Source organism: Cucurbita moschata, unplaced genomic scaffold (assembly GCF_002738365.1).
Source record: "Cucurbita moschata cultivar Rifu unplaced genomic scaffold, Cmos_1.0 Cmo_Scf00096, whole genome shotgun sequence".
Taxonomy (NCBI): domain Eukaryota; kingdom Viridiplantae; phylum Streptophyta; class Magnoliopsida; order Cucurbitales; family Cucurbitaceae; genus Cucurbita; species Cucurbita moschata.
The window spans coordinates 213,960-226,459 of NW_019268612.1; the positions used below are offsets into that span (position 1 = coordinate 213,960).

Below are 12,500 nucleotides of genomic sequence, written 5' to 3' on the forward strand. Positions count from 1 at the left end.
TTCGGCCACTTCTTCGAGCTCGCGCGCCGCCCGTCCAGGTGGTTCACCTCCTTCCACTAGGTTGTCCATCCTCCAGTACCTGACCATCAGATCATCATCGTGATTGGCATCCAGTGTGGAATCTGCAGTCCGTGGTGTTGCAAACTCCACGGGTTCAGGGGGTGCACCTGCTGGCGGCGGTGACGGCTCTTGATGCTGGGCTCCTTCTTCTTCTGACTCGGTGACGAGGTACTCCACCATGAATTGATTTGGATTGTGGTCTGCCTCGATCACGTCATTCCACTGCTAGAAGATGCTTTCGTCGAAGACGACGTCGCGAGACACGTGAGCTCGCCCCCCCGCAGGATCATAGAGTCTGTACGCCTTGCTTCCTGGTTCGTAGCCGATGAAGACAACTTTCAGCCCCCTGGGATCGAGCTTTGCGAGGTGGGGACGCGCTACCTGCATGTATGCAATGCAGCCGAACACTCGAAGATGATGTACTGCCGGCTTCTTGTTGTACCAGGCCTCGTATGGCGTCTTCCCTTCGAGGCTTCGGGTTGGCGACCGATTGAGGAGATAGATGGTCATCATTACCGCCTCTCCCCAAAATCTTCTAGGCTGTCATTAGCAAAGACCTTGCTGTCCCAACGATTGTCTGATTTTGGCGTTCCACCACTCCGTTCTGCTGGGGGGAGTAGGGCGCCGTTAGTTGTCGTTGTATACCGAACTCATCACAGTACTTACTGAAACTTGTTGAGGTGAATTCTCCGCCTCAGTCTGTGTGCAGCACTCACATTTTCTTCCCGCATTCGGCCTCCGCTCGCGCTTGAATGTGCTTAACCGCCTCACTTTTCGCTTGTAGTAGAATCAGCCATATGAAGCGGCTTTTGTCATCGACCAACAAGAGGAAAAGGGTCTTACCGCCTGGGGTCGCCGGCTTGATGGGCCCGCAGATATCGCCATGTACAAGCTCCAACGGCTCATCGGCGCGGTAGGATGTCTGAGACGGAAAGGGGGTGCGCCTCTGTTTGTCGATGAGGCACCCGTCGCACAGCTTGTTCATGCCTTTGATTGCCGGCAAACCGTGCACCATCTTCTCCTTCTGTAGTTTTTCTAGAGCAGGAAAGTCTAAGTGTCGGTACTTGTGCCACCTCCAAGATACCTCTTCGGTCTTGGCCGAGAGGCTGACGGGTTGCTCTATCTCTAACTCCAGGATGTAAAGACAGTTTGTCGTGCCCGTACTTGTGCCACCTCCAAGATACCTCTTCGGTCTTGGCCGAGAGGCTGACGGGTTGCTCTATCTCTAACTCCAAGATGTAAAGATGGTTTGTTGTGCGCTCAACTTGCGTGAACAAACCGTTGTCGATCATCGCAGATTTTGAGTAGCCCGCACTCGATGGAAATGAAGCAGCCGGCCTCATCGAGTTGACCTAGGCTCACAAGGTTAGCCTTGAGCCTCGGGATGAAGTAGACGTCGGTTAGCTTGCGGTGCTCGCCTCCTTTGCTGATGAACGGGATGGTACCGCGCCCTTCGATTTCGACGATAGAGCCGTTGCCGAATTTCACCGTCCCACGAATTTCCGAGTCGAACTCGGGGAACGCAGACGTAGCCCCAGTCATATGGTTTGTTGCCCTTGTGTCGAGGACCCATCATCGGTGCTCATGCTGCTCGTCGATCTAAGCGAACGCTTACTCCTCCTTCAGTTGAATTGGCTCCCTAGCTAGTGCCTTTGCTACGCCTAGCTGGAGCTCGGGTTCTACGCTCACCAAAGGAGCAGTTACGCCATCATCGATTATCTCCACCTCCGTGGATTTGGAATCGAAACTAGGGACGTCAGATAAGACCGATGCACTTACCATGAAGAGAGCTGGCTCGTCCTTCTCCTTATTCCTAAGCTTGCTCCAGCAATTTTTGCTTAGGTGACCTCTCTTCCCATAGTTCGAGCACTGGATCGGCCTGCCATCGATCGACTTCTTTTTTTTATCAACATCTTTCCCGCGCGTGTCTTCCGCTGCTCGACGTTACGCAGTCTTCCGGTTGCGACTTGTTCGAGGTGATCGGGGATGACCTGCAGCATATTCTTCACGATTTCTGTCTCGCAGTCTTCCGGTTGCGACTTGCTCAAGGTGATCGAAGACGACCTGCAGCATATTCTTCACGATTTCTGTCTCGCTGATGCTGGCTACCGAGAGTGGTGATACTGTTGACGAGCCCCGTGATCCGCATTGAAAAATAATCGATGGATTTGCCGTCCTTTAAACGGGATCTTCAAGAGCTTCTCGATGTTGGATTCCCACACACGTTGTACACCAACGCGACGGGATTTGATTCCCTCCCAGGTCAATTGCGCAATGCGTTTGGTGGAGAGAAACGCCAGCCCGAGATTGACCTCACGATGTGTGAATTTTCACGCTTTGCATTTTATTCTATTCGAACCTTAGGTCGACGCTCTAACCACTTGAGCTATTCAACTTGACTGTTGATAAGGTTGGCTCCTCCGCAATGATATTCCACCGATGGCTTCAATCGGGCTCTGATACCACTTGTTGTTTTCCGACAATCGGCAAGGGAAATTCTTTTCTGGTGTGAGAGGAAATTCTTTTTCTAAGGGAAAATCGACGGGAAGAGAGAAAAGTCGTTGGAAGAAAATAAAACGCTTAAAAATAAGAGAGTGAGAATTGCAATTTGACTTTGCTAAAAAATGAGGTGATTTTTTTTCTCACCGTATTCGTTCTTTAAATAATTAACTATCCTAAAAATGGTCGAGGCAACTAAATTGGTAATCGATTTGGCCTGTTTGTAAAACGGTCAATATTTAATCAACTAATTAAAACGTGTAAATCTAAATAAGAAAATCTCAGGCTTTTATCCAACAGTCGTCACTCATTCTCTCAATGTTCTCGATCACTTGAAGATTGCAACTTCTTTCCACCTGGCTCTAATACCAATTGATAAGTTCAACGGCAGATTGTTAGAGCAGAGAACATAAACAATTAGATTTGGATCTCAAGTGTCGTTTTATTAATTCTAAGCATGACATTATATAGCCTTTACAAAAAGATAGAAACCACAAATAACTTTAGTTAAACATAAAAATATAAGCAGAAAAATCCTAAGAGTCTCAAAGAATAGGACACCCTAAAGACTAGAACTATAGTTGAAACAGAAAACTAGACCAATGACTCCTAACAGTAAAGTATAAATGGTCAAGGTCGAGTATCCTTATTGGGTATTGTAATTTCAAGTGTAAAGTATTAAGGATCGATATGCTAGTATTGGATAAAGTGGAGCGTCGAAATCTCAAGTATAAATTGTCTTGGATCAAACATAAAGTTCTATAGGAAAGGGCATTGGCGCTTTGAATATAAATGGTTAGGGTCGATCGGTCTGGTCTCGTTTCAATAGAGTAAAGGTTGATAAGCTTGGTTATACTTAATACGAGACGTTATGGGAGAGGGACCATAACTAGTAGCTGGTTCACTAGTGATTACCTGACGGGACCATGGCTAATGGAAATCGAAATTGTTGGCCCATTGGCATCAGGTGTGTTGATAACCGTTTGATGGTCTTAATGCCACGTGTACATTGGATATAATATCTCTCAATGGCACAATTTTACACCGCAAAGCATGTGATTGCTAATTCCACCGTCGTCTTCAACCTTCCCTCCCTTACCGATGTGGGCTTCTGTTGTTACCATCTGCGGCATCAAATTTATGCGCTGCCGTCCTCTTTTGCTTCCAAGAATCTCTCCTTCTCTATTTTCCATGGATAGGAGCAATACCTCCTCCTTTTCTTCTTTTGCTCATTCCAGTAAAAGGTAAGTATGCTCCTTCCTTCATCATCATCTTTGAAACTGGCGGAATATCGAAGGAAATCTAAATCGTTTTCTCTGCGCCGTTTTTCATATTTTAGAATCTTGAGTTCCTATGGTTGTTTTTTGAAATCGTAGAGATGGTTATTGATTTTGTTCTTTGTTTTGATTTTTTCAATTAGCGATGGAAGAGGAAGAGGTTTGGACATGAGGAGTGACAGAGAGAGCACGAGAGGGCGCGGTGGAGGAGGCGGTGGCTCTGGTAAAGACAAAATTGATGCTCTTGGTAGACTCTTGTAAGCATATTTCGTCCATTGGTATCTTGTTTAGATGTTAATTGTCTCGGATTGGTTGTCAAACTCATTGTTTATTAGATTAAGCTTATGAAAGACTGTGTCCATTCTCTTTTATTTTGAGTTGTGTTATTTGTGGCGAAGCATAGGTATATGTACATTTGGTGATTCATGAAGCTGAAGCTTAATTCCCTAGAATGGAGATACACAGGATAGGAAGATCAAGCTTTAAATTGAAAGCTTAAATCAAATGTTTTAATCAGTTATGCACGTTGCGTTGAACTTGAGAAAATTCCAAGGGGAGTAGAATACAGTCTCATGGTCTTAATGTTATATTCATTTCTAGTAGTGCTGTTACTTGTCACCATATCTTTATAAATTTGGGTGGTTCTTTTTAACAATTTTGAGCTAAGTTGTTGTGAGGGTTCCTATATCTTACTGTTTATGATTGGCTGGTGCAAAATGAATAAGCCCGAGTAAATGATTGAGAGGAATTCAAAAGTTATGCATAATGCATATAAGATTTGTTCTTTATAGCAGTGTGATATGGTTTATATGTTTATCGATTGATATTTGCTCCTTTTATCTTCAGAACACGCATCTTGCGACATATGGCTTCTGAGTTAAACTTGAATATGAGGAGTGATGGATATGTCAAACTTCAGGATTTGCTAAAGTTGAATTTGACAACATTTGCCAATATCCCATTGAGATCGCACACAGTTGATGACATAAGGGAGGTTGGTCGGAGAATTTTCTTCTTTAGTTGCTTTCGCATGACTTTAATATGTAGAATCAAACTGATGTGCAACCTACGCTTTCCATTGCTCAACAATGCTGTTAAAGGTTGTTTGTTCTATTTATTTATCTTCTAAGCTCAATTAAAATTTCACTTCACATCTGCTCTACACTGCAGTTTTGATCCTTTATCCTTCCTTTTTCTCTCAACTAGTTCCACTAATCTATTTCCTCTTCCACGACTTGTAAATTTCAGTTCAGTTTTGTTTCTGTAAACATCTAGTATTGACGAGTAGTTTTTTTTACCTTCAATGCCAGGCTGTTCGGAAGGATAATAAGCAGCGTTTTAGCCTCCTGGAAGAGAATGGAGAGCTCTTCATTCGAGCAAACCAAGGCCATACTGTCACGGTTATTTTCTTTCTTTATAAACCATCAAATTCATTACTGTTAGAAAGTCTTGGGGGATTGGCAGTCAAGATCATTCATTGCAAAATTGTTGATTGCTTCACATTAGGTCGAATGCATTTGATTCTTCTTTATATTGACTTATTAGTAATATATGAAATGAAAAATCCGTTTCAGCTGGTTACTGTTGTTATTCTATTTTGTGACGTCAAATGGGTGTAGTGTTGTATAAAACTTCCTCAACTCTTGTACGATTGTGATACTGGAATCAGATTGACTATTTTGTGTACACCATCATGAATGGAAAAAACATCCTTTGCAGGTGGTTGAAACTGAAAGTTTATTAAAACCGATTCTTTCGGCTGAGGAGGTTCCAGGTACTGCGGTTTGATGCCTCAACTTTCCTACTTTTTTCACATATCACCCTTTCCTCCTTGATGTGCATGATGGGAGTATCCATGTATTTTAAACTTCCAATTTTGTTATTCAATTAATCACTTTTTTTCTCCCTCTCTTTATGACAGTTTGCGTACATGGTACTTATAAAACGAATTTGGAATCAATTCTGGCATCTGGTTTGAAACGCATGAAAAGATTGCATGTCCACTTCTCATATGGTTTGCCAACAGATGGAGAGGTTATCAGTGGTAAGTTAAGAAAATCTAATTGTTACGCTTTCTTAAGAATGTTTCCGATAAAACCATGACGTCACTTTGATCAGCACTTGCTACTTTAGTAAATATACATTTATTTTTTGTAGGGAATAGAAACTGGTTTCTTTGACTGATGAAAAAGATTACAAAAATTCCTACCGTACATAATTACAAACATACCCCCAATGTGTCTCGAGGGACGATAGACTATAGTTACAAATGACGAAATCGTTTTCCATGTTTAAGCAAGAAAAGATTATATGCGAAGTTTAGGTGCTTTGTTGCTTATCTGTGAAGATCTGTGCATTTCTTTCCTGCCATAAGTTCCAATAGAAAGCCCAAATTACTCTCTTTCATAGGATCTTTGTCTCTTTCTTGAATGGATGGCTGATGAGGGACGCATCAAGGAGGGTGAAAGTATCTCCTGGTCTTGTAAAACTCCACCAAAGGCATCTTGTAAGAAGTTCCAGAATGTTGAATTGTAGGTAGACTGGCTAGATAAATGAATTCGTCTCATGATTGTTCATCATTAGTGGCAGCAACTTGGAGAAATTGTAATCCATGGAGATTTTCAAAGTGTTAATGCAAGCATGACTTAGCTCTCAAATAAGGAACTTGACATCCTTGAGAGATTGCCCCCTCCGTAATAGTTTGTAGAATTTGAATTTTACCATATTGCCGGTAGATGCAAGCTGTTTGGTTAAATAACCTGTGGTAAAAGTCCCACTTTTCTGAAAAGTTCACACCCACCAGTTCCCTTTCTCCGACTGAGTAACTCTGCAAAAGGTGGGATAAAGATGCCCATTCATCCATTTCCATGGAGTATATATTTCACCTCAAGAGTAAATTTCATGATTCAGTATTCCAATTCCACAACTCTGTAATTGATAGGGAGAGATGGTTAAGAATGGGATATTCTTCGAATTGCATACCTTCACCCTCTTTCATTTTCGTTCCATGTCTGGTTTATTTCGTCATTTTCATAAAAATTGAGCATACTGTTCATCATGCTTATTATCAATAAAATTAGCTCATTTCGGTTCTGAACTTTCGTATTATGCTTCCTATAACATGCTCCAATACGTACTATAAGCTCACCTTAATCCGAAGTTCCTAGGTGCTACTTATTTAGTTCGGTTGTTACTTTGATGGTCGGTTCGGGTCCTTAATGAGTTTCAAATTTCTTCGAATTTTTCAATAGGTTCTAAATTAAGAGAAAATATTAAAAACATTAAAATTGGATCGGAAATTGGACAAAAACCGGCCAAGTTGGGTGAAAATGTCAATGTTTTGTGCAACAGTGCATGAACAGTATCATTCCTTACTCCTAACCTCCAGCCATGAACAATATTTTGTATTTTGAACCTCCCAGTTTCCTCAACTCTGATGAAGGCCTTACACACCTCAATCCTTCACACTTCACCACGAACCTATTGGGACAAGAATCATGCAATTTCGTTAAGAATAGAAGAGATTATTGAGTTTCGAAGTCTCGAGAAAACTCGAGAATGAACCTTCAATCTCTCAACTTGATCTCTCCCTACAAGTACGTTCAAGTCTCAGTTCCTTTACAAATTGTGTAAAGCTTCCTCACACAAAACTATAGCCACTGAAATCATGGAAATCCATTAACATTTGAGGTAAAATCACTTGAAGAAGATTTGGTTCATAGCCACGAAAACTTACCTCAAATTCGAATTCGAATCCCTCCTTCTCGTGCCTCTTTGCTCCAGTTCTTTCCTCAATCCCTTACCGTAGGATCCTCCAAGTTTCAAGTCCAGAGCTGGCCCCAATCATCACAAATCTCTCCTCAAAGATCGTTGGCTGTTCTTCTGCCTTCTCTTTTATTTATTTATTTGTTATTTGTCATTTGTTTATTATTTATTTTAAGTTTCTTTTTTGAAAAAAAAAAACCTTACATAGCCTTAGAGTGAACTAAAATTGGAGAGCCAAGGCTAACTTGTTTCCTCTTTTTGGAAATCGACAGGTATGAGACGCAACGTTAATGTTTTAATCTTTCTTGATGTCAATAAAGCTCTGAATGGTACTGCTGAACCCTCTTTTATTTTCATTTGTATAATACCGATGATCTCTAATGCCTGTTTCTTGCTAAAACATTGTATTTCAGATGGAATGAAGCTTTACACGTCGGACAACAAGGTCATTCTGACCGAAGGTTTCGACGGAGTGGTGGCAGTCAAATACTTTCAAAAAATCGAGTCATGGCCAAATCGACAACCAATTCCATTTTGAGCCTGGATGAGATGGTGTACATGATCAATCATTTCATGAAAATATTGCATTGTGTTTAGATCTAGAGACAAGATATTAACACGTTCATTATTTTAGTCTGGAAATTTCTTATTAGATTTGCACCAGATTCTCCTATGCTAACTTTTATAGCTCGGGTTAGCTCGGGTTTCATATGAATTTCGAACTTGGGGAGTCTTCGCATTTAAGTTGGCAGCAAACAGTTCTGTCCTTCTTATGAACATGATGGTGGATCTTTCATGAAGATTTGGCAACAAGTTTAGATTTGTTCATGAAGCGATGAAAGTTAGTATCCAAGTCTGTGGAGAGTGATATGAGAAAGCAGCCTCTAAAGAAGTGTATGATGATATTTCTTCATTTTTGATTCAGTTTGTGTTGGTGAGTGAAGAGTATGGTTAACAATTCTGATGTAATGCAACCTGTACCACAGGACTTGATTTATGAAATTTCTGATAATAATAATAATAATAATAATAATAATAATAATAATTATTATTATTATTATAAAAAAAAAGGAAAAAAAAAGGAAGACACCAACTTAGCGATGTTTTGATTTTATTAAGAATTAAATAAAAACAATAAATAGGAACTCTACCTTTTGAAGTATTCCTAGCTTGCAACGCTCAAATTGTAAAAAATTATTATTAAAAATTAACTAATCAATTACGAAATTATGGCAACGAAACGGGTCTCCGATTAGCTAAGAGCAACTCCAAGCTTGAGGAAGAATATGATCTCACTAAAGCAACCAAATGAAAGCAAGGCCTAATTGCTTGCTGCACTTCGCGCGCAGGAATGGACCTTAGCCAATTATCGGCTTAGGCTTTCGCGAGAGCACCAGTAGGCACGCGTAGGTGGGTTCTCCCCTATTTTTTGGCTGTTAAACTTGGATGGGTCTAGGCACGAGAAATGAGCCATGCAAGAGACCGTTAAGCGGAGCCTTGTCGGAACATCGGGTTACCTAAATTGAGACTTTTGGGCATAAATTCCAACAATTTCTCACTTGCACTAAAGTTGATGGGACATGTGTCCTAGGGCAAACTCTATACTAACTCGTCATCTCACTTGCCCTACACAAGATGAGTCATATCTCTTAGTTCTAAACATTCTAGGTGACTCTCAAACACTTTAGCCTATAGAGTCATTTTATATAAGTCAACAACTAATATCAAAAGTTATCTTGGTCATTATCACGGACAGACTAAATCACATTTGAAACATTCTTCAAATATTTAAAAAATTATCATAGCTATACAAGTCATTTGTTGCTCTAAAAGCAAAAATAGCTCTTACACCATACTTCACAATCTAAGTCTAAGGTAAACTTAATCTTAACATAAATTTGAAGAAATAGTGTATCAAATCTTCAACTCCATACACAAAATAAAAATTTTTCATAATCCATCGATACTCTCAAAACTTTTAATTTTACACTTATTGGTCATACCATTAGTTTAACCGATATAAATCTAACCAACTGTATATTAAACGTTAATTCTCATTTATGTATTAATTGTCTCCCACTCAAGAAAGATAATTAATCATTTACTCTCGACCCTTAAAGCTACTTAGGATACTATTCTTTTAATTTCATATTTGAATGATACATTATCATTTTTGAAATTTTGTATCGAATATTTGACATACAAGATGTTAAAACATAGATATTTATTTATGTTAGATGGAAAGCTTGCCTCATTTCCTAAGCAATTAATAATTTGATTACGATTTATTTAAAGTCATAGGTTATGAGACACTCTATTCAAAGATTTATATATGTTAAATTCATTTGAATAAAGAACTCTTATTTGCTTTTTGATTTTTAATAATAAATCTTGTGTAGATGCATTCTCTTAGATTTGTTTTCACAAAAGAATTCTAAATATTCGTTTTTTAACGTATCTAATATATATATAAAAAAAAAGAATTAGAAAATACTAATAGACTCTAGAATGCTCAACACGAGAGAAAATCACTTTAGCTACATTCTCTTCGACTTTTTGTCATAAGTTCTATTTTGAAGATCTATATCTTCTTGTTTGTACATAATTTTTTTTTTTTTTTTTTTTGTAGATCCGTTTATATCCTATGAGTTTAGCCTCATCAAGAACATCTACGAATCCCTGGATTTTATGACTTTAACGTATTTATCATTTGTCATCCTCCCTCGTAACTATTCTAAGGGTAATAAGCCTTCAACTTTGTTATCTAACATGACAATTCAGATTTCAATAGGATTGAGTCGACCTCATAATTCTCCCATGAGGACGAGACTTATCCGATTAATGACTAGGATCTACTTGTAATTAAATTGTTAACAACATTTGTTAACGATTGTTTTCACTTGAAAATATTTAATTAGCACTATTTTATCTTTGTATTTGTCATACAAATACCTTGTTCTATTTAGAATTAAATAAAAGAATATAGGAATAACCTTCCCTTGGACATAATTTTAAACATATTTAATCTCTTTGGATTAATTTCAGCATATACTTAATAATTCAAATTATCGAACCGTTGTAAACTAAGTTTACTGCTCTTCCATAATCCAAAAATTGTCACCTAATCAATTTTGAAGGGAGTCATATTCATTATGCAACCTCTATTGCTTATCCGAAGAAGAGTATTAGCGTATATATATCTAATATAGTCTTGTTTTCTCCTTAACATAAAAAATTATACTTATACTTAGAGTTGAAATATAATTCCACTTTCTATTAAATATCTGGAATATCTTTTAACGAACAAAAGATCAAGAAACTATGAATTACTGGTGGAAGTAACTTCCGTGATTTGGTCTTTCCATGAGTGGGAGTTACAAGTTGGAATTAGAGCTTAGGTTTTAGGTTCCGTAGACAGTCTAGGATAGTATGGATCTCTCTAGTTCTAGTTCGATTCAGTTGTATCTCCATTCGGTTAGGTAAGTGGTATATAAGTAAGTTGTGTGAGGGTGTTACGTAAAGTTTATAAGAATTGGTTGTGACCAATAATTTATTTGTGTGAGATTATGGTATTATCGAGGAAAATGGAACCAAGTATGTTGAAAGTGGACTCGGAGAGTGAGGAGTAGCCTCTGGAGGGGATTGTTCCAGTAGAGGTGAACCTAGAGTCTATTGTACCAGCTGCATCCAAGGATCACTATTATTACTCTCGAGGCATTCACTGATCCAGAGCCAAGTTAATCACGCATTGCAGGCAGCTCTTGCTGGTTTTTGGAGTCATACAACTCCAACTGCACCCATACCCCTAGTGGTTAAACAAGCAAGTCCATTTGTTGAAGTACCTGGAATGGATGTTCAGACATCAGTACCTCCACCAAATCCGACAGTGCCACAACATTAGTCGACACCACCTGAAGTAATACCATATGATAAACATTTTATGATTGGGGAGAGTGGGTACTTTCATGATTCTATGAGATGAGACGTGAACCACATACTTTTGAAAGTAGAGTGGTAGATCTTGAGGCAGCTGAATGGTGGTTGGAGTCTATTGAAACGAAGTTTAGATACGCGAACAACTTGAAAAGCTACAAGGTTCAATGTGTCACGTATATGCTAGCAGGACCAATTTATTTTTTGTGAAAATCAAAAGAGTCTAATATGGATACTAGTAGAGGTCCAATTTCTTGGTCGGCATTTAAACAAGAGTGTTAAAGTTGTTATTAAATTGGATATAAATACTCCAAGAAGTGACTATAGTTCTAGCACTCAGGTGCGAGTGGAGAGTAAGCGGAGTATACTTAGATGTCTTATGGATCCCAACAGTAGGCAGTATCATGATATATTGATCGTCGACCTCCAAGAATGTGCCGAAATGCGATATATCCGAACGTAGTAAAAATTAAGAGAATTTTTTCTCCGGAGGTGTTGGTGGTCAAACAAGTGCTAGTTGTCAGAATCAGGCCTGAGGTAAAGCCTACGCCGCAACTAGCAAAGTAGTGGAGGATGTCAGTACCGTGGTGACAGGTACTTTACCTCTGTGCGGCTATTATGCTTACACTATATTTGATTCAGGCTCTACACATTCTTTTATTTCGTTTAAGTTTGTTCGTCAAACTCAACTTGAAATAGAGTCTTTAGGCTACGAGCTATCGGTATCTACATCCTCCGGAGTAATATTGATGACTTGTGAAAGAGTGAAAGTTGACAGAGCAATAGTGTCTAGGCAATCTTATATGTGGTTGTTGATGATATTAGATAGGTATGATAATGACATTATCTTAGATATGAATTGACTATTTGCACCTCATGCCAATATTGATTCTTACAAAAAAAAAAAAAAAAAAAAAAAAAAAAAAAAAAAAAAAAAAAAAAAAAAAAAAAAAAAAAAAAAAAAAA

The 12,500-nt window shown here is 38.8% G+C and overlaps 1 protein-coding gene and 1 long non-coding RNA gene across 3 annotated transcripts; one reads left to right on the forward strand and one right to left on the reverse strand.

The window, feature by feature from the left end:
- Nucleotides 1-3,625: 3,625 nt before the first annotated feature.
- Nucleotides 3,626-8,579, forward strand: LOC111439569 (tRNA 2'-phosphotransferase 1-like). Its single transcript, XM_023077190.1, has 8 exons — nucleotides 3,626-3,803; nucleotides 3,980-4,093; nucleotides 4,683-4,830; nucleotides 5,147-5,236; nucleotides 5,556-5,610; nucleotides 5,758-5,880; nucleotides 7,874-7,930; nucleotides 8,015-8,579. The coding sequence occupies exons 1-8, from the start codon at nucleotides 3,661-3,663 to the stop codon at nucleotides 8,137-8,139; spliced, it is 855 nt and encodes a 284-aa protein (XP_022932958.1). The 5' UTR covers nucleotides 3,626-3,660; the 3' UTR covers nucleotides 8,140-8,579.
- Nucleotides 6,057-7,645, reverse strand: LOC111439570. 2 transcript variants are annotated; one of them, XR_002709813.1, is made up of 3 exons: nucleotides 7,401-7,638; nucleotides 7,212-7,316; nucleotides 6,057-6,764 (listed from the first exon to the last, which is right to left on the reverse strand). It is a non-coding gene; the product is annotated as an uncharacterized LOC111439570 (long non-coding RNA). The 2 variants fall into 2 exon arrangements; XR_002709812.1 differs by having other exon boundaries at nucleotides 6,712-7,316; nucleotides 7,401-7,495; nucleotides 7,573-7,645.
- Nucleotides 8,580-12,500: the final 3,921 nt, after the last annotated feature.

Bases quoted from the DNA above. Each gene is read 5' to 3' on its own strand.
- LOC111439569 (XM_023077190.1), top strand. From the start codon at position 3,661: ATGTGGGCTTCTGTTGTTACCATCTGCGGCATCAAATTTATGCGCTGC. The intron at 3,804-3,979 runs GTAAGTATGCTC...TTTTTCAATTAG, and splicing joins TTTGCTCATTCCAGTAAAAG to CGATGGAAGAGGAAGAGGTT. The intron at 4,831-5,146 runs GTTGGTCGGAGA...CTTCAATGCCAG, and splicing joins CAGTTGATGACATAAGGGAG to GCTGTTCGGAAGGATAATAA.